We start from the raw sequence: 27,011 nt of genomic DNA, 5'->3' as shown, positions 1-27,011 counted from the left end.
GTGGAAGTTGAATCAGGCCAAAAAATGGTAACACAAAAACTAGGACAGAGTTATGGTTATTTAAATGCTGCTCATTGAGAATATTTCAGTATTTGTTTGCAACATGTTGTAGTTATTATAGAGCCTAGAAACTGTAGTCATAGACCAAGACCCCCAGTGTGCTAGGTGCTGTACATACACAGAACAAAAAGATGGTCCCTACACCAAATAGCTTACAATCTAAGTATAAAACAAGACACAGCAGGTTGATCTACACAAACAAGGAAATACAAAGAAACTGTGAGACCTGGCTGGTGTCAGAATTGTTTATGTGACTTCCGATTTCCACTTTTTATAGTATTTGATGGTTTTACAGATGCTTTTATGTCTTTGCTTGAATTTCACACAATAACCTTAAATGTAACTTAACAAGTTTCTTGTTATTTAATCAACCAATAACTTTTAATCAGTCTTAATGAAAAAATGTTCCATACTAGCCCCAGATATCTTCCCAGTCTACTGCAGAGATGGAAGAAACAGATCTTAATATTGTAAAAATTCCAACCGGAACAGAAATGTGCTCTTTGTATGAAGATGGTAAGTATGACATTTTTTAGGAAAAATAATATATTTCATAATTTTATGGGAAAACAGACTGATAGGAATCCTGTTCCTCCAATTCCGTTCACGCTGCCCTGAGAATGTTTACATAAAAACTAAGTAGGGCTTTATAAGAACTTCAATTAAATTATTATTGTTTGTTATGAAACAGGAAATAATATTGTAGCAGGGTGGTCACCCTGCTCTGGCCCTGAAGGGGTTAAAACATCCCTGGGGACCCAAAAGGAGTTAAAAGCAGCCAAGCTAGGCTGATTGGGGAAGCAGCCACAGGTGTGGCCAGCTCGATCAGGGCCCAGCTGGCCCTTATAAGAGGGCTGGAGGCATCTCTCTCCAGCCCTGGAGAGGGAAGGGCTAGCTGCCTGGGAGCAAGATACCTGAAGTAGAACAGTGCTGGGGAAGGGCAAGAGGAGCTGAGGCACTCCAGCCTGGTAAAACCCCAGGCTGCAGGCCTTGTTGAAGGCCTACAGCGGTATTGGGGCTTCAGAAATACAGCCTGGGAATAGGCAAAGACAGCAGGTCCTAACCCCTTTCCAATGATGAGTGGTCATTACAGACTGCAGTCTGCCCCAGTGAGCAGAGGCTAGATGATGACTGGCAGTAGCCACTGAGGCAAGGTGGGTTTAGAGGGTTGGGGGCTCCACTGGGAGGGGAGACCCAGCATGTGGGGGTTCTGCCCCAGCAGCACTCTGATGTAAAAGGGGCACCGGGGTCCGGGAGGGACATGGAGGCCTGAGGCAGGTGAGCCGGGGGCCTGCAGAGGGTGCTCTGGGCTGGACAAGAGCTAATTCCCAAGACGACCAGCAGGAGGTGCCATACTAGTGAGTATGGACTGTGCTACAAATATATTTTAAATGCAATGCAGCAGTTTGACAAGAAGCAAAATACAATTAACTACTTCTCTTATAAAAGTTCGGAGCATTAAGCATTCATTTTGTCTGGTATGCAGTTTGTCAATCAGATCTCATGGGCTCTGATCCAACAAAGCACTTAAGTACATGCTTAACTTTAAGCATGTGAGTGGTTCTTGGACTTCAATGAATTATCCACATGAAGTTAAGTTAAAGTTAAGCACATGCTTTAAGCGTTTTGCTGGATCAAGGCTTTAGTATGCATACTTTCCACTAATAGTACTAATATTGAAACTAGCTACCATTCCTGCCTTTTGTTAGTATAGATACATCACTCTGGATGCTTGAATGCTATTTAAGTATTCTCTGTCTCTTTGGTTAGATTGACAAGTAGCAAAATCTGTTAAAACTTTTACATTTGGCATTGTTCTGCTGTTTATCCCACTTCCATAACTCTCCTCCAGTTCTTTCTCTTATTCGCACAAGTTCAAGCAAAACCTACATCAGGTTTTGGAAGTGAAGCTTGTCAAGTCAGGAATACAGAAGTAGCATTTCAAAATGGAGTCCTCCATGTCAGTAACGTTGGCAGTTAGCTCTGGGAACTTCATTGCTTCAGAGGACCTGCAAAATACCCATATGTATTTGCCCATTGTTGTCATAGGTTTCTAATCCTGTCATTAGGACCTTTAATCTACCTTGCTGTTTGACCTTTGCTCCCATGTTATTTACCAAAATGATAGTAGTATTGGCAGCCACTGACAGAGACAACTATACTAGTGTACTCTGATGGCAGGCCAACCAGAGCCCTGACACTTCCACTCAGACACTGCTGTTTGTTGAGCCTAGGAACTAAACAATTACATAGCTAACTTCTTTCTTCATGGCTTCTGATCTACATGGGCACAATTTTCAGTGTCGCAATCTATAAGTCTTTCCACAAAAAGAGAGGGTAAAAGTCCCAGACTCCTAAATAAATAAATAAATAAATGCCACATTCACGATTACTTGGATCTGCTACATTTAGAGGTCTCTGATCAGGAGCTGACTCATTGAATCAGTTCTGTTTTTATTCCTCTTGGGAAAAGTAGATTCACCATCCTGAAGTTTTAAGATCAAAGGTGGTTATCCCAAAAGGAATCAATTCTTTTCTTTCCTGGGTATCTGGCTAGTGAATCTTGCCCATATGCTCAGGGTTCAGCTGATTGCCATATTTGGGGTCGGGAAGGAATTTTCCTCCAGGGCAGATTGGAAGAGGCCCTGGAGGTTTTTCGCCTTCCTCTGTAGCATGGGGCACGGCTCACTTGCTGGAGGATTCTCTGCTCCTTGAAGTCTTTAAACCACGATTTGAGGACTTCAGTAGCTCAGACATAGGTGAGAGGTTTCTCGCAGGAGTGGGTGGATGAGATTCTGTGGCCTACGTTGTGCAGGAGGTCAGACTAGATGATCATAATGGTCCCTTCTGACCTTAATATCTATGAATTCTTATCCCTGGGCAGAAGATGCAAAGAAACAATTATGAACCTGAATAAAACACACTATGCTCCTGCTTTAAAGTCTATTTAAAGTCTAGACAACTATTTTTATTTGAGGGAGCTGGAGTTAAAAAAAAAAAATAGCAGTTGAATATTGTGTTACACTATCTAATTACTGAAGCAACAACAGTCTCCTGATAACTCCGTTTGTTCTAATCAGCCCAGATGGGGGTACTGTTGTCTGATGGTCTCAGCTGCTGATGGTCTCTTTGTCAGCTGGCTCTTGGTAGCTGAGGCCAGGTTTTAGGTATGTCCTGCAGCAGGCCCTGGTTCCTTTCTTCTCTGTTTGGGAAGTGGCTTAGCAAGCAGGGTCTCCTGTTCTTGTGAAGGGGAATTCTGTGAGCCCATGTAAGGCTCACCTGTCTGTGCTTCTCCCACTCTTTCTGCAGCCAGGCTAGCTGTTTCCCTCCTTCTCCACAAAAACTACTGATTATCTCTCTTGAGGTTGTGGAAGTTTCTGAGCGTGAGACTGTGTTTGGTGTGTGCTATGTGCACTAGCTGGTTTTCTGTTAGTCTTTGTGTGTTTTTTGTTAGTTGCTGTCCCTTTGTTTTAGGGCTGTTGTGTTCCCACCCTTTTTTTCTTTGGAGGGGGGGTTCTCCATGGGGGTCAACTTCAGATGGGTTTAGTGGCTTGACCCCCGAGCATGGGGTTCAGTGTGTACCTGCTGTCTCCTACACTGTGGAGTTTGCTGTGTGTAGGTAAGACTATTGGCTGTGCTAATATAAAATCCAGTGCCACCGGACTCCCTGTTAATATAAAATTTGAAGTGATTTTCCTAACCAACAGCAGTTTGTGAATCATTTCGTACAGGAGGGATTTTAGGTCAAGGAATCTTTTGTTCCAGTGTTTTCCTTATTTATTCCTGCTACTAAAATAGTGGTTTTTTTCCAATGCGCCCCTTCCCCCTTCATTCACAATGAGACCCTAGTATCTGATCTCTCTCTCATTGTTTCTGCTGTTAGGATTATTCTGTTGGATTGCAAGAACCCAAATGTGAAACATGTTATGTCATTCCAGCCCCAGGCTTAAATAATCTGAACAGCTCTTCAACCTGTTTTTAAAGGTGCATATAGATGGGGTCGAATATACAGTGTTTGCTATCTCTGAAAAGCTGAAATGTTTCTTGTGTGGTGACCCTGGTCAATTGAGGGGTTACTGCTCATGTACAACTGGCTCTGGATTCCCTGGTGAGAATATGGGACCCCAGGATAGTGTTGAGGGGTTGGGACACCAAGGGACCAGCAGGAGACAGAGCCTGCATCTGCATGGCCAGACTATTCCCTCTGCCCATGTGGTCTGCCATTGTCCAAGGAGCAGCACTCCCCAGAGAAACCCTCTGTTATGACTCTATCACTTATGCCTGGACAGAAGATAGCCTGGAAGTTGTGGCGCTTCTCCTTACAGAGCAAGCAGTCACACATTATAGAGATGCGGGTGAAGAACAGATCAATAAAATAGATTTATGCGGGACTATTTGTAAAAGGGCTAGGAATTTGGAGGCCCCTGAACTTCTGGCCGTGGCTCAGGATGAAGCTGTGTGCCCTAAGAAGAATTGCTTTGCTGTGGGTGGTGGATCCATGACTAGAGCTCCCAGTGGGGTGCTGCCTTCCCCTGGCATGGTGAGCCCTCAAGCCCCCATCCTGCATGCTATAGTGATGACAACAGGTCCCAGCCTGGGGCTGTGCTGCCTATCACTGTTGGGAAAATAGATATGCCAGCTTCTTCCACTGAATCTCTCTTCTTGTGTAACATTCTCATTATTCACAAAGCAGTTCAATGTTCTCCTAAGCTGGCAGAGTCTGAGAGAGGTGGAGTGGACGATGATGATCTCTCTCTGACTCCTCACTGATTCCTGATATCCCAGCCCATCACTAGATAGGAAGGGTGACTACAGTGTGCAGAAGATTAGTGACTTCTTGTATAGTACTAAAGGGAAGTGGGGAGTTGAGGTCAAGGCCTGTTTTCCTGACTTACAGCACTTTGTTCACTCCGCTACTCTTGTGTTAAGTGATACCTTGGGTGATCATGGGAAACATTTCCATCTCAAAAAGTTGCTGAGTATTTTGAGGAAGCATGCCTCCCATTGGCTCTTTTTTTTTTCTCAAGTACTTCTGCTTTCCGTTGTTTCTCTGCTCCTTGGCGCTCTCCTTCTAGTCTCTGTGGTGCTGCTCAACTTTTGGCTCTGCAAATATTAATGGATGCTGGGATGGTCATAAAAGGGCACAACTCTTTCAATTTCTCAGACAAAAATGGGCTGATGTCCTTTTGCAAGAGATGCGCTCAGACCCCGATAATCAGGAGAACTGAAGGAATAAGAAGGGGAAGCTTTCTTGAGCCATGGCTCCAATGTCATTGCTGGCATCGCTGTTCCTTTTACCAGGGTGTGGGGACACAGATCCTCTCTGTGAAGGAGATTGTGCAGGGCCAGCTCCTCAAAGCGGAGATGCATGTTGGCACTGTTTTTAATCTTTTTACTGTGTATACACCCACACTGCAGCAAGACAGTGTCTCCTTTTTGCAAACACTTGCACATGCCATGTTTGACTGTGACCTGACTTGGAAGGGGATTTCATTTTCACTGTTTTATGTTTGTTTTAGACAGGAACCATGAGGAGCTACACCCTCAATCATCCAGGGAATTGTATAGTCTCCTATAGACGTTTGGGCTAGTAGATGTTTGGAAGTTCTCCAACCCACTGTTAGGCAGTACTTTTGGCTGAAAGCTACTCCCAGCCACATCTCAGGGGCTAGATTGGATCGCGTTTATACCATGAAGGCCAGCGTGAATACGTTTGTTCAGTCCTCCATGTCTCCCAACTCACTTGTCTGATCATCATTATGTCTGTCAGTGTGTGTCTCCTTCTTCCTGTCTGTTCTTCCCATTGGCACTTTAATACCAAATTGTTACAGGACTTGAATTTCACCCAGATATTCACTGTGCTTTGGGAGGGCTGGCGGCAGAAGAAGCCCCTTTATGAGTCATTGAGAGAGTGGTGGTGTGTCATGAAAGTCTAGATCAAACTGTTTTGCCAATGGTATACCCAGGCTACCACATGGTCCTTGCATCAGGCCATGTATGCCCTGGCATGAGATATCTTGGACCTTCATGTGGGGAACCCAGTGCAGACTCACCAAACTCAACTGAGAAGTACTGACTCCTGAGATGCTTGCTGGAAGAGAAGGTGAAGGATGCCCTGGTTCAGGCCCTTTGTATCCAGCTGCATGGCCTTGATACTCCCACAAGGTTTTTTGTGGGGTTGGAGAAGAAGACTGCAGACTGTCAGCAGGTCTCTTGTCTCCAGCTGCCAAATGATTATTTGATGACTGAGCTAGCTGAGATCTGGAAAGCAGCTCTTTCCTTTTGACAGTACTGTGTATTTGTCTGAATCCTGTGATATGCTGGCAATGGCAGAGCTGCACTAGGGCTTACCCTGTCTAACTGGTGATGTGCAGTGGTGCCTAGATGCCATGCTGTCATTACAGGAGCTCTGTTGCAGTCCAGCAGCTCTCTATGGGCAATGCCCCCTGTACTGATGGGCTGCCATCTGAATTCTACAAACATTCCATAAACCTGGATGCCCCATCATCTCAGGCATAAGCACTCTTACAACAGGATTATCTGACTATTTGGACTCTCCTCAGATCCTATGCTACCAGCACTCCCAGTGATCTTCGAGACACCACCAAGTTCCTGAAAAAGCTACAATCCATCGATGATCTTCCTGAAAACACCATCCTGGCCACCATGGATGTAGAAGCTCTTTACACCAATATTCCACATGAGGATGGACTATAAGATGAGGCCACGGCACACCTGGTGGCTGAGCTTTGTGACTTTGTCCTCACCCACCCCCATTTCAGATTTGGGGACAACTTATACCTTCAAGTCAGTGGCACTGCTATGGGTACCCGCATGGCCCCACAGTATGCCAACATTTTTATGGCTCACTTAGAACAACACTTCCTCAGCTCTCATTCCCTAGCCCCCCTCCTCTACTTGCACTACGTGGATGACGACATCATCATATGGACCCACAAGAAGGAGGCCCTTGAAGAATTCCACCTGGATTTCAACAATTTCCACCCCACCATCAACCTCAGCCTGGACCAGTCCGCACAAGAGATACACTTTCTGGACACTACAATGCAAATAAGGGATGGTCACATAAACACCACCCTATACCGGAACCCTAATGACCGCTATACTTACCTCCATGCCTTCAGCTTCCATCCAGGACACCTCACATGATCCATTGTCTACTGCCAAGGCCTAAGATACAACCAAATTTGCTCCAATCCCTCAGACTGAGACACACACCTACAAAATCTTTATCAAGCATTTTTAAAACTACAATACCCACCTGGGGAAGTGAGGAAACAGATTGACAGAGTGAGATGGGTACCCAGAAGTCACCTACTGTAGGACAGGCCCAACAAGGAAAATAACAGAACATCAGGGGCAATCGCATACAGCCCCCAGCTAAAACCTCTCTAGCACATTATCAACTATCTACAACCTATCCTGGAAAATGATCCCTCACTCTCACAGACCTTGGGAGGCAGGCTAGTCCTCGCTTACAGACAGCCCCACAACCTGAAACCAATACTCGCCCACAACTACACACCACACCACAGAAACACTAACTCAGGAACCAATCCCTGTAGCAACCTCGTTGCCTACTCTGTCCCCATATCTACTCTAGTGACACCATCAGAGGCCCCAACCACATCAGCCACACCATCAGAGGCTCATTTACCTGCATGTCTACTAATGTTACGTATGCCATCATGTGCCAGCAATGCCCCTCTGCCATGTACATTGGCCAAACCAGACAGTCCCTACGTAAAAGAATAAATGGACACAAATTGGACATCAGGAACGGTAACATACAAAAGCCAGTAGGAGAACACTTCAATCTTCCTGGACATTCTGTAACAGATTTAAAAGTAGCTATACTTGAACAAAAAAACTTCAGAAATGGACTTCAAAGGGAAACAGCAGAACTAGTAAGTAAGTAACTTAGTAAGTAATCTAGCTAGATATGCGTTAGATTCTGTTTTGTTTAAATGGCTGATAAAATAAGCTGTGCTGAATGGAATGGATATTCCTGTTTTTGTGTCTTTTTGTAACTTAAGGTTTTGCCTAGAGGGATTCTGTGTTTTGAATCTGATTACCCTGTAAGGTATTTACCATCCTGATTTTACAGAGGTGATCCTTTTACTTTTTTTCTTCAATTAAAATTCTTCTTTTAAGAACCTGATTGCTTTTTTCATTGTTCTTAAGATCCAAGGGTTTGGGTCTGGGTTCACCTATGCAAATTAGTGAGGATTTTTATCAAGCCTTCCCCAGGAAAGGGGGTGTAGTGTTTGGGGAGGATTTTGGGGGGAAAGACGTTTCCAAGCGGGCTCTTTCCCGGTTATATATTTGTTAGACACTTGGTGGTGGCAGCAATAAAGTCCTAAGGGCAAAAGGTAAAATAGTTTGTACCTTGGGGATGTTTTAACCTAAGCTGGTAAAAATAAGCTTAGGGGGTTTTCATGCCGGTCCCCACATCTGTACCTAGAGCTCAGAGTGGGGAAGGAACCTTGACAGGTGCCACCGGACTCCTTGTTGTTTTTGTGGATACAGACTAACATGGCTACCCCCGATACTAGAAACATTTGACATCTTATTGGTCCTGACTTATTTCTAATGATGTTGGAGTGTATCAAGGAGCAAGAGCCACCACTTTGCTGCTGTTGGGCAGTGATTACCCTGCTGCACAAAAAAGGAGATCTCTGTGATTTTTCAGAATTGTAAACATATTTTCTTTCTCTGCTTCAGTTATAAGATTTTATCCAGGGACTTAGCCAACCAGCTGAAGGATCGTTTGGGCACTTTGATTCATCCTGATCAAACATTCTGTTTCTAGCTCCTGTATTTTTGATAATTTATTCGTAATTTGTGGTGTTTTTACTGTTAGTAAACTTTTTAATCTGGATGTGGGGCTTATTTAAATGGGTCAGAAGAAGGCCTTTGATAGAGTTAATCATAGTTATCGTTTAGAAGTGTGAGAAGCTTTTGGGATTGGGCCAATGCACTTCATATATTTCTTTATTGTATCATAACGTTTTTAGTTTCTTAAAGATTAATGGGGGTATTAGCTGCTGCTTCCCAGTCCACAGGGGCATACATTGGGGTGCCCTTTGTCTGGGATGTTATATGCCCTGAGTCTGGAGCCATTCCTGTGCTTGTTTAAAAAGCTATTTGACTGGCTTACCTGGGCCAGGAGAGCCAGACACATTCCCAGGTTGTCTGTCAACCTATGCTGATGAAATCTCAGTTTTTGTCATGACTGAAGGTGAAGTGTGGGCACTTTGTGTCTGTTTACAACTATATGAACAAGTATCCTCTGCCCGAATTAACTAGGCTAAGAATAATTAGATCTTATTGGGCCCTTTGCGGTGCCGCACGCCCCTTGGTGCCTCAACAATTACGGTGCGGCACCTCTGGAATTAAGGAGGTAGGGCTATTTTTCGTATCTGAACAATACAAGTTAAGGAACTGTATGGGGACTGAAGAGAGCGTGCAGGGCTGCCTGCAGAGATGGCACTGGCTCCTTTTTGGATGATCTTTTCAGGGATGGTGTCAAGGTTCCTCCCCCACTCTGAACTCTAGGGTACAGATGTGGGGACCTGCATGAAAAACCTCCTAAGCTTATCTTTACCAGCTTAGGTCAAAACTTCCCCAAGGTACAAAATATTCCACCCGTTATCCTTGGACTGGCCGCTACCACCACCAAACTAATACTGGTTACTGGGGAAGAGCTGTTTGGACGCGTCCTTCCCCCCCAAAATACTTCCCAAAACCTTGCACCCCACTTCCTGGACAAGGTTTGGTAAAAAGCCTCACCAATTTGCCTAGGTGACTACAGACCCAGACCCTTGGATCTTAAGAACACTGAACAATCCTCCCAACACTTGCACCCCCCCTTTCCTGGGAAATGTTGGATAAAAAGCCTCACCAATTTGCATAGGTGACCACAGACCCAAACCCTTGGATCTGAGAACAATGAAAAAGCATTCAGTTTTCTTACAAGAAGACTTTTAATAAAAATAGAAGTAAATAGAAATGAAGAAATCCCCCCTGTAAAATCAGGATGGTAGATATCTTGCAGGGTAATTAGATTCAAAAACATAGAGAACCCCTCTAGGCAAAACCTTAAGTTACAAAAAAGATACACAGACAGAAATAGTTATTCTATTCAGCACAATTCTTTTCTCAGCCATTTAAAGAAATCATAATCTAACACATACCTAGCTAGATTACTTACTAAAAGTTCTAAGACTCCATTCCTGGTCTATCCCCCACAAAGACCAGCATATAGACAGACACACAGACCCTTTGTTTCTCTCCCTCCTCCCAGCTTTTGAAAGTATCTTGTCTCCTCATTGGTCATTTTGGTCAGGTGCCAGCGAGGTTACCTTTAGCTTCTTAACCCTTTACAGGTGAGAGGAGCTTTCCCCTGGCCAGGAGGGATTTCAAAGGGGTTTACCCTTCCCTTTATATTTATGACAGATGGGTTTTGATTGCTAGCAACATGTGGCCTCAGTGTTGTAGCACCAGCTGGTGTGTCTGGATCCTCCTCCGGGCCTCCAGGACCAGATTCAGCACATCCACCAAAAAAAATTTTTTTTTGATTAAACTGTTACCACTGGTTGCACCCTGCTTTGCTGCTGTTGCCATTAGATGAAGGTGGCTGGGGCTTATTGGCCTGGTCAGGAGGGTGGCGGCCTTTTGCATCCAGTCTGTTCAACTGTTGCTGTACTCTGACTCCCTGCTGGCCTGGAAGACCCTTGCCCTCTCTGTCCTCCATCATGTTGGGGGATGGGCTTTGACCTTCACATTTTCTTGTTGGCATCTGGTTGATTACAAAGTTTAGATTTGCCTCCATTCTGTAATGGCCTTTTTAATGCCTGGTGACTTCTCTGCAGTGCCCAGCCTGACCAGGCATTTTTAGCCTGTGGTCTTGAGACACTGTTTTTCAGCCCATTTTTATTTTCTGAAGGTCTTTCTGCCAGGAGCCTGTTTTCTGCCTTTACTCAGGCTGGACTGACAAGCTGCCCCACCTGATTGTTCCTTGTTTGTCACACTGGAAATCAGCAGCAGCTTTTGCTGCGCAGACCAGAAACCAGTCTGTGTGTTTTTTGGATAAGGTTCTTGCTGAATTCCATGTGGCACTCCTTAAACGGGCTACTCAGCATTTGCAGAAAGTTTTTGCAGGAACTGTCCTTCAAGTGGGGGAACCCTCTGTTCCCCTCACTGGTTTTCTTCTCTTCTGTGGATGAGATTCTTGTCCTGGAAGGGTCTGGTAAATGTTTTTGTAGCCATGATCACGAAGCAGCTCTGTGGTATGTGTGGCATTATGCCACCCTCTCTGATCTCCCTGATACAACCCAGAGGATGGCTCTGTCCCTGGGTGACTTTATGTCCTCAGCTTGAAGGATGCTGTAGAAGCTTCCTCATTCTAAGTGTTCTGGTGACTTGCATTGGAGGGTCCTGCACAGCATCATAGCAACCAAACATTTTGTGACTATATCAGTCCTAATGTGTCTGTGCAGTGCACTTTCTGTTTAGCCTCAGACATGGTGTTTCATTTTTTCCTTCATTGCCCCCATTTGATTCCTCTCTTTTTTGTTTTTCAGCAGCTTTTCAACGGTCTGGGAATGGTTTTCTTCTCTTTGTTCTGGGAGCGAGATACAGTGCTCACATTCAGCAGGTTTCATTCCTGGCTAACTTTTTTCTGGGTCAGGCAAAAATTGGCCATTCTAAAACCTCTCTAGAACTGAATAGCCAGGGTAGAAGACGGTGATGTGCTAGGGCTGTTCCACATGCGGATTGTGGCCCAGCTGCAGATCAATTACACCTTTTATAAATTACTTGTAACCTGGATAACTTTTGGTTGATTTGATGTGTTAACAATATTAGAGTGAACTTAGTGGTGATGATGATGCTTTAGTGATTCATGGTTAAGGTGGTTTCATTTTATTTCACTCATCTCTCTGTGTGTAAATATGGTAATATTATAACATTTGTAGTAGTTTTTAATGTGTTTGGTGAATAAAGTTTTTCATGTCACCCCTCCCCCTCTGCATAAGGACTTTTGATCCCTTCTCTCTTAGTATCAGGTGTAACAATCAGATGGCAACACGAGGAACCACAAATTATGTCTACTCATTGGAATGGGTATGCTTTGAATTTGGTATAACAGGATGCTATTGAAAATAATACTATTCTAAGATACTCTTGTAACTGTTTTTAAAATTAATTTAGCAGGTTTTTTTGTAATTACCCAAATAAGTTCAGGACATTAAATATGTAGTGTTAAGTACATCACCAGGTATCAGTGTTCTCTGTCCAACAAGATGGACTCTCCAAGAAGCAGTATTGGTTACAATTTCGAAGAACTACCTTACCTTGTACAACTTGAGAAGTTGTGAAGGATGCAACAAAAGATCCTGAAATAAGAGTTTGAATTGGTGGCACAGTAGCTCAAACAGAGCAGTTTAACTTCCTTTTTGGTATTGAACTATGACAAAAAGTCCTAAACATGGTAGACAATCTGACCAAAACTCTGCAAGGGTTGGACTTTTCAGCAACAGAAGGACAGTCTTATATGAAAATGACTAATTCACTTTAGTCCATCAGATCAGAAGAAAGTGATAATTTATTCTGGGAGCAAATCCCCCAGAAAAGTTTTAATTTGGAGAAAGTCCAGAATGCCTGAGCTTTCAAGGAAGAGAAAAATTACCAAGAAAATGTAAATAGAGACAGGTGAACCCAGCTACCCAAATTCAGTAAAGGAATTTTATGAGTACTTCTGCTTTGAAGTAACTGATTTTTTTTTACATTGTCTAGAATTCAATCAAAACTCAAACAGGCTACAAAATCATTCAAAATCTTGAAGTTCTCACAACCTGGCCAAATATGACAGAAATGTGAGATCCCTGAAGCATGTCTTGATGTGGTTCTGAAATCAGCCAGGATTGACTGGATTATTCAGCTTCATCTGTTTCAAATAAGCTTTCATCTTCCAGAGGGATTGTTGAAGTCAGTTCAGAAATATATCTGTTCACCCAGCCAAGCCAAACATTAGCTGTTTTCAGAAGTGGTGAAGTTGATAAAAATTATTGTGGTGGTACCAGCTACAAATGTTCTAAGTAAGAATAGTTTCAGTGCTCTACTTAGTATTAAAACACTGCTTTGATCCACAGTGTAAGACTCATAGCTCAACTGGTGTATGATTTTACCTGTATACAAGGAGAAAACTACTGACTTATAGCTTTCAATAACTGCAGAAGAATTAATTTCAAGAAGCCCAGGGTAAAGATCATTGTCTGGAACTTTTTCAGTTATGCAAGGCATTCTTTTTACTTCTGTTTAAAAAAAGTAATGCTTTATTGAGTAGTTTTTTATCATGACTAAATTTGTCTCCTCTTGATAATGTGAGACAATTGAGCTCCTGTTCAAGATTCAGTCTTTCCTTTATTTGTTAATGCAATATCTGATTTTTTTTGGTGGGGTAGGGTGGGGGGGAAGGACTAAAGTACCCACAAGTCCCCAGTTGTCTCTGCCCATGCAAAGTAGACATCCACCTAAGCATACAGTAGTATTTGCAACATAATTAAGTACTGCCTTGCATTACTTGCATGTGAAAGTAATTTTGATTTTAAAATCAAAGCTTTGTAATGCTTTGCTTTCATAGCTTAATAAATTAAGTCCAGAAGGGACAATTATCATCTAGTCTGACTTCCTGCATAACACAATCAGATTATTGATAAATATGGGTGTTAACCCTGGTGCTCTAGACCAGTGATTCTCAATCTTTCCAGACTACTGTACTCCTTTCAGGAGTCTGATTTGTCTTGTGTACCCCCAAGTTTCACCTCACTTAAACTACTTGCTTACAAAATCAGACATAAAAAGACAAGTGTCCCAGCACACTATTACTGAATAATTGCTTCCTTTCTAATTTTTCCCATATAATCAATTGGAATATAAATATTCTACTTACTTTTCAGTGTGTAGTATATAGAGCAGTATAAACAAGTCATTGTCTGGATGAAATTTTAATTTTTACTGACTTCACTAGTGCTTTTAATGTAGCCTGTTAACTAGGCAATATCTAGAAGAGTTGATGTACCCCTTGGAAGACCTCTGTGTACCCACCAGAGGTACACATACTCCTGGTTGAGAACCACTGCTCTAGACAAATTCCTGCTCAGGTAGCCGCCTGCCTACCTAAATTCCCCCCCCCCTTTTTTTTTTCAATTAGATACAGTATTTGCACTTCTGTCCACTATTTTTTTCTGTTGCTATGCACTGTGTGACAAAGTCAGGCCAGGTGGCTGCAAGAGGGTCTGGGAAAACAGGTATGTTGGCCCTAGAATGCTAAAGGCCCTTTTTCCTACAAGCTGGCAATGGGTTACTTCAGGTCAATTAGGGATGCCTGAGTCCAATTAAGGGCTGCCTGAAACCTGTTAAAATCTCTCTTGGTGAGACAGATGGGCGGGAAGACAAATTGCTTCAAGGCTAGAGGCAGCAGAGAGATAGGTTTCAGAGTAGCAGCCGTGTTAGTCTGTATTCGCAAAAAGAAAAGGAGTACTTGTGGCACCTTAGAGACTAAAATTTAAAGGTGCCACAAGTACTCCTTTTCTTTTTCCAGCATGAGAGACTGCGGTCCTCCCCATAGGGGAGATGCCCAAAACCCAGTGCCTGTGTAGGGGAAGAGCTGATGCCCCAGGGGCCAGCGAGAAGACAACACTTGCCCCAGGGAAAGGGATTCCCCTTTTGTTTTGGTGCTTTATAGACTTGTTCCCCTTCGTTTGGCAGAGGAGCACTCCTCAGGCCTGCCCTGAGGCCTACCGGAAAGGCTCTGAGAAACAAACCCCAAAGAGAGAAGACAGATGCTCCAGAGTGGGGGCTGATTTACCCCAGGCCCTGTCCCTGCCAGAGGAGGGAGCACTTAGCCCGGCAAGGCAGAAGGGGTGCCTTGCCACAACTGTTATAGCTGTTAAGTTCCACTGCACTCTGGAGGTAGCTGTATTTAAATTTGGGGTGAGGTTATCCATTTGTATATACTTTACAGTCTGCTGAAAGGCACCATATAACACCATGTATAGCAAATGAGAAATTAAGCAATCAAGCAGGTGGAGAATTTCAGAACAATTAAATCATGTTTCAGCTGCAAAGCATCAGGCATAAGACATTAACTTTAAATGTCCCTAAGGCCAGCTATCAACTAGAAATATCCTGTCTGACATTTCATGTTACTGTTATGAAAATGAATTGCTTCATCAAAATAAAAGAAGGTGTTAAACCCAGGCATCTTTGAGAAACTCCAACTATGTCCAAAGCTTAGGGCTTGTCCACACAGACTAAATGGGTGACAAGCTGGGGTGTAAATCTACAGCACACTAAGTCACATGTGAACCCTGCTACTGTGTACTAAAAGTTTTGGAGTGTGCTATGGAACTTTTAGTGCATGGTAGCACAGTCCACATGGTGACTCAGTGCAGGCCAATCTAGTACACAGTAGTTTTACACTCTACCTTGCCACACACTAAGAAGTCTCTGTGTGGACAAGCCCTTAACTGTCCTTTTATCATAGATAATTGGATACTTTCCAATAGCACGCACAAACTTGTTATGCATTATTGTATGAAATACCTTTCTTTTTCTTTCCAATTATACTTTCAGAACAATATGCAGAACGTTCTAAAGGGGATGGTTCACTAAAACAACTGATTTTCAGTGAGTAAGGAACTTCAAGAAGAAAGAGAATCATTCTTATAAAATTACATATTCACTCCTGTTTGTTCCCTAACTCACCCTACTCTATCTGTGAAAGTGTGTTTGGGGTTCTGATCCTGCATTGAAGTCCCAAAGCCAAAGCTTCCATTGACCCCAATGGTGCACAATCCAGCCCTTGTTCTGTATCCCTTTCCACCTCTTTCCAAACCATATTTAACTCTAGCCTTTCAGCACCATGGACACTCTGCACTGTTCACACATTCTTTCAACAAAGTACACTTTACTAGTCAGAAGTCTACTTTGTTTTGTAACCACATATTTTCTAAAGCCAATTCTGAACAGAAATTATGGTCAGTCAATATTATTCATAGTTAGTGGTGGCCTTTTGTTAATCTTCCAGGGAGCTGTGGCTTGCTTAGTTCAGAAGACTTAGATCTCTTGGTACCATTTATCTTATTTATTTAGAATAAATCTTTTTTTCTTTTTGCAAAAATCAAACAAATCCCAAAAATAAGTATCTTCTAATACATTTGACTTAAGTGTAAGGATCAGAGGGAGCATTGTATTCAGGTAAGACTGATGATGATTAACAATTTTAGCCCTTTTTCAGTGTGAGGGTTATCTGTAAATACTTATTTTAAGCATGTGTAAATTATTTAGAATTTCTCAGATATTTTGTGCAAATATATATCAACCTATAGCTTGTTTACTATTACTATGACTATTTGAATTGTACAACTGGACACCTAATTCACAGGGTGGTGTTTCTGTTTCCTGACTAGATTAGTGGAATTAGTAGTAAAATCATAGAGATTTCAAGATGACTGTGCTAACTCTTCCAGCATGAACGTTATGTGAGCCTATATTCACATGAATATTTCTGAAATTTTCACTTTCTGCAAATACTCTTTCAGATAAATCACTGAGAAGAATGTTTGTAGAAAGTAAATTAAAAAGGTGGTTCAAACAAATCTTAGCAAAAAATATATTTGTAATATTTATCTAACTGTACATTTGGGACTGCCCATATCTAAAGGCCCTTTCATGTAGATTGGGCATGATTGTTTTTGTTTTAACTTCAGTCTCTTTCCTTTTATAACTGAACACATTGGGAGCATACAGGAAATATAACACAGAGAAAGAGGGTAAAGGTTTCAATGTTTAACAAAGATTATATTTTATAAATGTTATAATTTTTAAAAATGAAGACAATATTTCACAAACGAACATCCTAAATCCCCAAGCGTGTCTACTCAAATGGGGGTCCTGTTCTGCAATCTTACTCTCACTGAGTTCTATTTACTTATGCAAATAGTTCCATTTTTAGTACTGCTCAGCATGACCAAGGTCCATAGGGCCTGATCCAAAGATTTAAATAAAAATAAGTCTCCATAGACTTCAATGAGTTTTAATCGGGGCCCATAAAGAATAAATTAGGGTTTATCTGTACTACAGGGCCTCTGCCGGTATATCTGTGCCAGCAAAGCCTCCTAGTGGAGATGCAGCGTAAGTTGGCAAAAAGAGTTGTCCCAGAATAGCTAAACCACCTCTCTGAAAAGCATTAGCTATACCAGCAAAAGCACTCTTTTGTTGGTTTAGTTGCATCCACAAGGGGTTGGCCATCATAGTTATGTCAGCAAAGGGGGTGTGACCTTTTTTTTTTTTCAAAAAAAGGTCACACCCTCTTTGCCAACATACCTGTGCCGCCAAAACTTTGCAGTGTAAACCAAGCCTCAGTTCTCATCTTTGAGGAATGAGGATGATCCATCAAGATAATTGTGACATTATTGTGACCTCTTCCACTGCATTGTACTTGGTTTCATAACTAGCGCTTCAGTTAGATCAGTATCTTGACTTTTCTGAAACACTGATGTTTAATGGAATATTTTAATCTAAAGGTAAGATGTTGATGATTTATTCTGAACAATAATATGCTTTCAGCCAAAAGAAACCGATGCATTGGGGGAAAAAAATGTGTTTCAAAACTGGTAAATATACTGTAAGATACAGAAATTATGTATAAAGGGAATTGATAAATAAGCCTGTGATATAAGAAGTAGTTAGTATAGTCAAAGGATGAATGTGTACCTTCCAATGTTTTTTAAATTGGTATAAACAGGTGTAATATGTTTTTTAGAATGAAAAATTTGCAACAATTTTTATTCTGTTTCTATGTAACAGTGGTAAATTTGGGTAGCTAAGAACATCTAAGCCTTCTATTGTATGACACGCACTGCAGTTGATTTTATGTACTCTAGAAGACTTTTCTCACAGTCCAGTATGTGGGTACTATTGACTTTGTAATCTCTAGACACATTCTTAATGAGTAGAAAAGACACGAATCTCAGAGATAAAAATGCAAAGTAACAGTGACTCTTTACGTGGGTTGTCAGTAAGAGAAAGCTCAAACATAAATATCTGATGCACAGAGGTAACACAAATTATTCTGATAGATTACATTGTTTGTTTGTTTCAAATTACTCTGTCAATCCAGGAAGAGGAGGTTAAGAGGTCAGTCTAAAAGTGCTTGAAAGGACACTGTCAAAGAATTTTTTCATAAATTCAAAATCCATATTTCACTAATTTATAATGCCTTAGATGCACAAACCAAATAAAGTTTCTTATCTAATTAAGAGACTTCTACTATAGTCAGTGGGAAAACTCCCATTAATGTTAATAGAAGCAGGATCAAACCCTTATGTGCTGAATTAAAACCAGATATACTGGTTTGCTGTTGAAGGTCTCCAGTAAATGTTGCATTCCTGGAACTGATTTTGGTTTTTTTTTTAAAAAAAGTCTTTGTTTTTTGTTTTGGGTTTGGTTTTGTTTTCCCTGGGGGGGGGACATAGAAAATTACATGAACTTTGAAAACAGACTCCAACCCTGGCACTCTTTCCTTACACCTATCTTATTGTGCTTGTTAATGTCCCTTTTAATATTGTAATAATTGCCAAAAACTGTAGGTAGTTTTAGTGGGTTTTTTATAGGAAACTTTAAAAATACTGGATTAAAACTCCCATTGGCCTCAGCAGCTGCATGACTGTTGCTTGAGTACCAACATTCCTCCCATATACAGAAAGGATCAGATCGTAAGAGCTTCTTTAGCATGTTGAGAAATTTTTTTTGAGTGCTCTGAACTCCCATTGAAATTGATGGGCTTGATCCTTCACCTACTGCAATGATTGGCAGCTCTCCTATTGACTTAAACAAGTGTTGGATTCAACCCATTGGCAGTTGAAGATGCTGAACACCTTCAACTGTTGGCTCTTACTGATTTATAAACACATTCTTGAGCAGTTCATGTAAAGAGATACCCTTTGTTTCCTGATTTTGTGCTCCCTTCTCTCCCCCCCCGCCACCCCCCCCGCCCCCCTTGGTTCTTCTGGCAGTTTTCAGTGCACCATGATAAACTTTGGAGTTGTGCAGTGACGTTCCAAATGTGCAGAGAGTGAACTCTGTCTGTGCTGACTCCATTCCTAAACATAAATCAGGCTGCCCACCCCTCAGAATTTAGTCAAGGCCAGAGATAGCAATATATTGCCCTACAGTTAGATAGCTCCATGTTCTCATGGACTACAGCTCATAGGTTAGCATATTCTTTGGTGTATTAACTGTATCCCAGCTTCAGAGCCACTGACACACCTAGTGAGTGCCACATGTGTATTCCTTATATAACTCAACAATTTCATCCATAGATATCATACTACCTTTAAAAAGAAAGTAAATAGTAATACCCCTATTCCCTAGATAAGGAAACTAATGTGCAGAGAGGTTTAGTGATTTGCCCATGGTCACAGGAAGTCAATGGCAGAGCCATATTCTCCGTCTTTTGATTATCAATGGCACTGTATTGCCTCCCTTTACCAAGGTGCATTGCATGTTGGTCTTGATATTGAACACACTGTCACCCGAAATGTAGTCTCCATAAAACAAATTATGTTTTCATTATAGAATGATTCACTGGGAACTATTGACTAAAAAAGATTCCAAGAACATTTGCAGCTAATGTCTTGATATCATCCGTATCACCCTGCAGCTGGACAAAGTGGTACAGATGCTACAGCACTGGGAAACCTAGACAGATGTAGATTTCTGAAAAATAAAACCTGTACAGACAACATTTAAAATAAATCTATAGGATTTAGCTTAAATAAAAGAAACTTAATTTCCTTTCCATAGAGTTGAGCAGGGACCTTTTTTTCCATATCATCCAGTACTATAGGGTAGGATACTTGACTTAATTAAAAGAACTAAACAAAATATGTGACAAAGGAACAATATGACTATGGAATCTAGAGTGTCTGAGAGGAAACGTTATTGTGGTCAGAAAAGGTGCCAGAAGCTGCTTTGCATTACCCTACCAGTGGCATTAGGTCCTGTTTCTGACTAAGGACTATTTGTCCCAGAAGGAAAACAGTCTTCCTTTTCAGACAGGCTCTGAGTTTAACTTGGACATAGCAAGAGCAGAAGGGAGCTTTTAATTGATTGGTAGTGGTTTTAAAACGGGCTCAGTCATGGGTACCGCGCCCCATAGGTTTGAGTATTAAAGATATACAAGTTATAACAAAAGTTTATCATCTACAGATCACCAATCTAATGTAATGAACTTGCATATATCTTGGAGCGGGCACTCTATTTGGTTGCACATCTACAGCCAAAGGAATTCCTGATAGCACTCCAGTAGAATAACAGCAGGGATCACTTTGGCCCCTTGTGCTCAAAATGTCCAATTCCTGTCTGAGAGTTGTGTTGCTACCTGTACGGTGCACAGAAGAGCACCAAGTTTGTCTTTTATAAGTGTTTATAAGTCTTGACCGGGCTAGGTGCTGAACATCCTCCGTTCCCATTGTCTTTAGTTAGCATTGAAGGCACACCACACTCCAGATCAGCCCCTAGGCCCAAGTACAGAAATAATTAATTGTCACAACCATAAGAGACTCAGCTTGAAGACTGTGGACCAAGTTCTCTGCTGCATCCAAATAGTACTGGATGCAGCAGTGAGATGGGCCTATCAAGAAGTCAGTTATAGCTCTCCAAGTCCCTGGTCATGCTCCCTAGGCACAGGATAGAGCAGCCTGGGGGATGCAGTAAACGCCATCAGTTGGTGGGTGTGGTGGGGTCTTGTAGTGACCAGCTGGCTATTGCCAAAGCGCATCACACTCCGGCCACTCCCCCTGCCCTGCTCCAACACGTCCCGGGCTTCAGGAAAGGAGTTGTAGTAGCAGATTTTGCTGACTCGTCTCCTATTGGAGACTCTTCCCCAAGGGTACCTCAGAAGGGAGCTTGAGGGAGGTTTCTTTCTCTTTTCACCCTATGGATGAAATCCTGGCCCTATTGAAGTCAGTGGGAGATCACCATACCAGATATCAGGGGGTGGGGAGAGGGTGTGTGTGTGTGTGGTTAAAAAAAAAAAAAAAGCCATTGCTGTTTGGAAATATTTTTAAATATTCTGTGTATCAGGACACACAAAAGCAGGGAAACAATAGGTTTGCCATAAATGATTGTTTGATGTTCTATTTTATGATGTAATGTGTTTCTGCTGTACTAATGCAAATATACGTTAGACACTTAGCTTAATTTGTAAATGTTCTAATAAAATTACTGCAAAATGTGAGTAGGACATGACATATTCTTGACAGCATTGAGGCTGAAAGATTTATGGAACTGTGGCGGCTAATTTTACTCATGAAAAGGACAAGGTTGGAAAGTTGGCTTGTTTATTCACTAAATAGTCTCTGTGCCTCTTCCAATATAAACCATGGGAATGTGGAACTCAGACCAATATTGACAGTATCTCATTGAAACATTATAGTGATAACTTTATCAGTGGTATGTGACACAAGATGGCACCAGACCATAACGTCCTGTCTTCATATAGGTCTACAAACATTTTAGATAAACTGTTTGCTTACTTTTAAAGATCTCTGAAATGCTGTTAGCACATGTATTTGTTTTACTGAATCTAACAACTATACTTTTCAAATTATTTTAATTCATGGGGTGCCAAGAACAAAAAAAAATTACAAAATCACATTTAATGTTAGTGACTCTTTAAATAGAATTTTTCATTCAAACTTTGTCATTAAAATAGAAAGACCTTTTGGTTGTGACCATACAAGCATAATAAATTGTGTATGTTTGTGATACTGAATGAATCTTGCCCATATGCTGCACTGCAAGGCTACATGAATGAAGCATTTACCAAATCAGGCCCACCACATTAAACAGAAAAACAATCTTTATTCATGGTAACTTATCAGTTTCAATTAATCAACCTTAACAATAGAAATTCTGATGTGTTCAAGCAACTTGAAAGCAATAGGTCATCTCCAGGGCAGCCATGTTGTGTCTTTGTGCCTATGGCTTCACACAAAGCAACATCTCCAATAAATGTACATATACAAATTCATATGTGTGCATATATACATATAAGCACCTAGCCACGCCAAGGCCTATAACCTACAAGTCTGCATGTATGTACAGTACTGTTTACCTTTTTGTCCTACAAAATGTAATTGTTTTCTAGTATTTTTAAGCTCTGTAAGTTTAAACAAAGGAAAAGAAATTTCCATTGGATGACCATCCTTTCAGTTTCTCTGCTGCTATGTGAATGGCATTGTGAAAACCTTTCCAATGGTATTGAAAAGGGGTAACCATTGGTTTGATTTGGTTACACGGTTTCGTAAAGAGCTCCCTCCCACTGCCTTAGGGTCTGTGAAAGGTCTGTGACCTGTTTAGAACTGCCAAGTGAAATGTCATGTCGCCCCTCCCAAATGGGAGTATCTGCATTCATTTGATCAGTATAAAAAATGATTGGGGATGGCGAGATCAGTGCTTTTGAATTGCAATTTATACCAGTTTACAAAAATGCACATTGTTGGAAAAGAAAACATGGAAGTGTTTCTTTCTAAATTGCATTACCTGTGAAATGTCATTAGTCTTTTTAGGATATTTACATCCTATTTTTTACTATCTAAAAGAGGCTTAAAATGAAGAAATTCTGTATTGGATTGTGATATTAATGAATATTGTCCTAGTTATTGTCTTGTGTTCAGGTTTGGTATCAAATATTTGGGGGACGATCTTTCCTGATTCTTTTTCAAATTCTGTGTATAGTTTTGGAGCCACTGTCACAACTACCGTTTGAGGATCTTGGGTGATGCATAAATTTTCCTCACTTTGGAAAATACTATCGTTGTGTCATTGCACTAGAGAGTTTATGTAAAGTTCAACATAAGAACATTCTTCCTTTTCGTGTTAGGTGTGTTGCCCTTTGATTGCTTGTCCATAGATGTATTCATTACGTACTTAATTTGTTTCCATTTAACTAGCTACTTCCCCCGGCGCACACCCACAATCTACCTCCCAAAAGTAACACAAGATGGGATGTACATATTTTAAATGTATAATATTGAGTGTATGGTCTGTAGCTTTCTGTTTACACTGAAGTTCTATCTAGTAGATCTCCAGCGCACAAAGGGAAGGTATAAAGTCTCTGTGCGGCATTGGTGGTTCCCGGAAAAGGCGTACACCCTCTCTTCTCTCTGAAAAAAATCGACACCTGAATCTTCTGTGTACCTAGCGTCTTCTAGTGATGCCAAGGCTGAGCGGCTGGGGTTATTCCGGAGTGTTGTGTTGGCGGTTGTGCAGAAAGCGCGGAAAGCAGGTCCTTTTGTGTTAGCCAGTGGCTTTCAGGAGGACGTTAGTCTGGCAGAAATCACTCCCTTCCCCAAAGAGTTGGAAATGTGCTGCTCTCATCAGATGAAAAGGGATGTTTGATACCTTTTGGGTTTCCTAGACAGGGTTCTGTGGGTGACCGTTGAGTTTCTTCAACTTTCAGAAAACAAAGCGTTCGTAATGGGATAAATGGCAGCATTTCTTTAATTCATAATAAGCTCTTACTTGATGAGATGGCATAGGCGTTTCTTTTCCTTTACACGTGATCAACAGTGTTGAATTTCAAATAGCAATTTTGCACAGAAATTGTATTGCAGCACATTTGCATGTAGGTTAGCATCTGAACTGAGAGTGCCCGCTCTTTAGTCGGTAGTGCTGAGTAGGAGACCCAGATATACGGTATTCTGTACCCCCCGCACCCCCATCCCCACTTTGGATCGCTCCGAATGTAAATCTGCCTCCGCCATCGACGCCTGGGCCCAGAAAATCACTGCTCGGCGTGATGGCTAAGCACTTCTCCTTCTAGACCCACAATTCAGAAGTGAGCAATGTCTACATAATAACCCCCCCCCCAGTGCTGACCCCCCATCCAACAGTAGCTGCTCTTTAAAAATAGAAAATCATGATGTACTCATTAGAAATGGGAGAAGTAGAGCAAATCAGCATTAAATGTAGAATAAAATGAACCTAAATCCGAAAAACAATAGGAAAAGCAAAAGCTGTTTTGTTTTACAAGTTCACCTGCTCTCTATAGGCTATTGTAGAAAGGCTGGCAGATTGCTAAGGGCTCAAGGCTACTACTACGTGGTAAACCAAAGAGAGACTTGGATCATAACGATGACCCAAACTAGTTAAAACTAGTGGAGAGAACGAATGGCAAAGTTAAAGCTGAGCTTCAGGTTTGTAGTGAATAGGGGGCACTGGTGGCTGTATTGCACATTTAACTGCGTTGCTGTATGAGATAGTACAAGTGTCCAGCATAACTTGGGGGCAGAGCAGGCTGTATGGGTGTGCAGGCAGAAGGCTCGGTTATGCTGGCACTTTCACTGTCTTTCAGGCTATATGCTTTACACTGCTGTTCACAGGAAACCCCAAACTCCTGGTGTCACCTAGTGTGTATCAGGGGAACGCACAAAACAAACTCTCAAACACATTCATTCTGTTTAGGAAGTGATCTGAAATAATGCAACAAGTCGAGCAAGGTTGAGCCTCAGCATGGGTAACTTTGTTCTGACATGTTTCCTGCATGATTTGTGCCCTGATGGTTCATGTCTTCTATATCTTTTCTCTCTTAGTTTCTGGGGATGAAGAATTTGTTGGGGGTCCTCCTTTTCCTTCACCTCCGTCCACGTTAACTTGACGGTAGGAGCAGTGCCTTCTGTGGTAGAGAAAGAGAGCAGGATTGTGAGGAAATAAATGCCCAGAGGTCTTCCTCTGGTCCCGGAAATGTTTCTGCGTGTTGCCTCCTTAGGAAGCTGTGAATACTTTGATTCTCTAAAGTAACGTAGTGTATATTTGAAGTTAATGACAGGAATTTACAGACGCAACTCTCCCACCTGCACGCTTTCCTTTCTTGAAGTTCTGGGTGATTATCAGAATGGGGATATGAACGTGTACCCGATGAAATGTCCATCTTGGTTCCATATTAGTTCCATGCATGGCCTGATTCGTAGTTCTACTTTTTCTTTAAGAGCAAAGTTTTGAGTAAAGAGTGAACTTCAATCAAATATACCACCAGCCTTGTCTAGAAACCCTTAAATTACACCACGTGAATGTTAAGTACCTTGCTTTAACTGATAGTTTGATTTAGAGCTTGTCCTTAGGCTGAGCAAGCATGAACGGTTGGAAGTACAAGGCTTTGATTGCTAGCTTTTGAACCATAAACGGAGCCCGATCTTGAAGCCTGTAATTACGTCAGTAGCTCCACTGACTTTAATAAAACTTACAGAGAGAAGAAAGACTGCATGATTTGGCCCTTCGATTCTGCCTAGACCAGTAGCATGAGTGAGTTTAGTGGCATTGATGTTTTATGGGCCATTGAGTCATATATTTTTTTTCTTATTCATTGACATCTCTATTTTCAACGCTATCCAAAAGAGACTTAAATTATACAAATTTAAACATTTCCATAGTTACCATAAACTGGTAGTTTGGGAAATTACAAGTTATCAGCCAATAGTTCAAGCATATTTGTGTGTGTATCATAGATGTGTGTTTAAGGTGTTTGTATAAATATCTGATATTGTGTTGTAAAATACTGACCAATAAATGTAAAAGCGCTAATTTCCTAAAGTGTTGCTTGATCGATTGTGAAAAGCTATTCGTCATACATTTCTTTTGACGACTCCCAAAGCAAACTAAGAAATGCTTGCTAGTGTCATTAATAATTGACTGCGTTCAGTACACAATTTTCATTTCCGTTTATCTGTTTTGCAGTTTGATTCAACTTCTCCTACAGGAACAACGTTACGATGTTCATCATTTATGCTGGGCAAAACTTTGATAATGAATAACTAGTTTTGCGAAGTATTAAGTCCCAGGAAATATGTTCCTTTTCGGTGTCCTGTAGAGCTTGAAATGTTTAACCCTGGGTGGATAATTGAGTAGATGAGTAAAAGACTTAAAAGGTTTAATTGGGAAACCCAGCCTTATTTCCATCTCATGGCCATATAGTGGCACACTGCAGTCCACCATTATTCGAGCTTCATCTACTATACACTATATACCACCGTCTCCAAAGGATTGTTGCCCTAGAAACGTGTTTTAAATCTTCTGCTATATATCAACACCTTGTTTTAGCAGTCCTTGGCTGAATTACAGTTACACAGTTTGGCGCTTCTTTCAAATTTCCTCCCATCACATTGGCCAAAGAAAGGAATTTTTCTCCTTTAGAAATGAATTGGCTTAATTAGTAAGTAGATTAATGGCAATTGCTGGTGAGTTGGTTTCCAGCAGAGTTTCACCAGAGAGGGTTAATCGGAGTCAGGTCTGGAATCTTTCCCAGAACTGGCTGCCAGCCATTTCCGTCAACCAATCAACCCCATAAACAAATGCCCTACCAACTGAAATCGGGTTTATATTCTTACTGTCATCCTGCTGGAGTAATTTCCTCAAACAGCGACAACTTCGCAGCGTGGTTGAAACTGATAGCTCTGAATTTGGGTTTAATACCCAGATATTAAGAATACTTTAAATGTTCCATGTGATGCAAGAATGTACTTGTTGGTCAAATCAGAATTCAGGACATATGAAAACTGGCTCCAACAATAAAGGATCCTTATCAGTAACAATATGTTTTAAACTGATCATAATGTGAGACAATAGCAATAACTTAAGATCTAGAATATTGCAAAACACTCCCAAAATCCATTGCCACAAAATATGGTAGGAACAAGGAAAACCTTAAACACAGAGCTGCACATTTTGCAGTCTTTACACTTATCTTTCCATACTGATAAAAATGCATTCATAGTTTAACACGCAGCTGCATTAGGCTTGCAAAAAAAAAAAATCCCTGCTGAGAAATGCATATAATAGGAAAAACAGATCGGCTGGACAGC

General features: G+C 41.4%; 1 protein-coding gene across 8 annotated transcripts in view; it reads left to right on the top strand.

The window, feature by feature from the left end:
• C2H10orf67 (chromosome 2 C10orf67 homolog) overlaps window positions 1–25,743 on the top strand; it is a 147,770-nt gene extending 122,027 nt beyond the window's left edge. For 4 of the 8 annotated variants that reach the window (XM_073334241.2, XM_073334240.2, XM_073334239.2 and 1 more), the window contains 3 exons: window positions 477–576; window positions 15,721–15,774; window positions 24,747–25,743. In XM_073334241.2, coding sequence (XP_073190342.1) covers window positions 477–576; window positions 15,721–15,774; window positions 24,747–24,811 — 219 coding nt within the window. In that variant the 3' untranslated portion in view covers window positions 24,812–25,743. Of the gene's footprint in view, window positions 1–476; window positions 577–5,579; window positions 7,993–11,666; window positions 12,809–15,720; window positions 15,775–24,746 lie in introns of those variants that run through there. The other 4 variants (XR_012157577.2, XR_012157579.2, XR_012157578.2 and 1 more) reach the window with 4 other exon arrangements.
• Window positions 25,744–27,011: the final 1,268 nt, after the last annotated feature.

Source organism: Lepidochelys kempii, chromosome 2 (assembly GCF_965140285.1).
Source record: "Lepidochelys kempii isolate rLepKem1 chromosome 2, rLepKem1.hap1, whole genome shotgun sequence".
NCBI lineage: Eukaryota > Metazoa > Chordata > Testudines > Cheloniidae > Lepidochelys > Lepidochelys kempii.
This window is presented reverse-complemented; position numbering and strand designations above follow the sequence as displayed.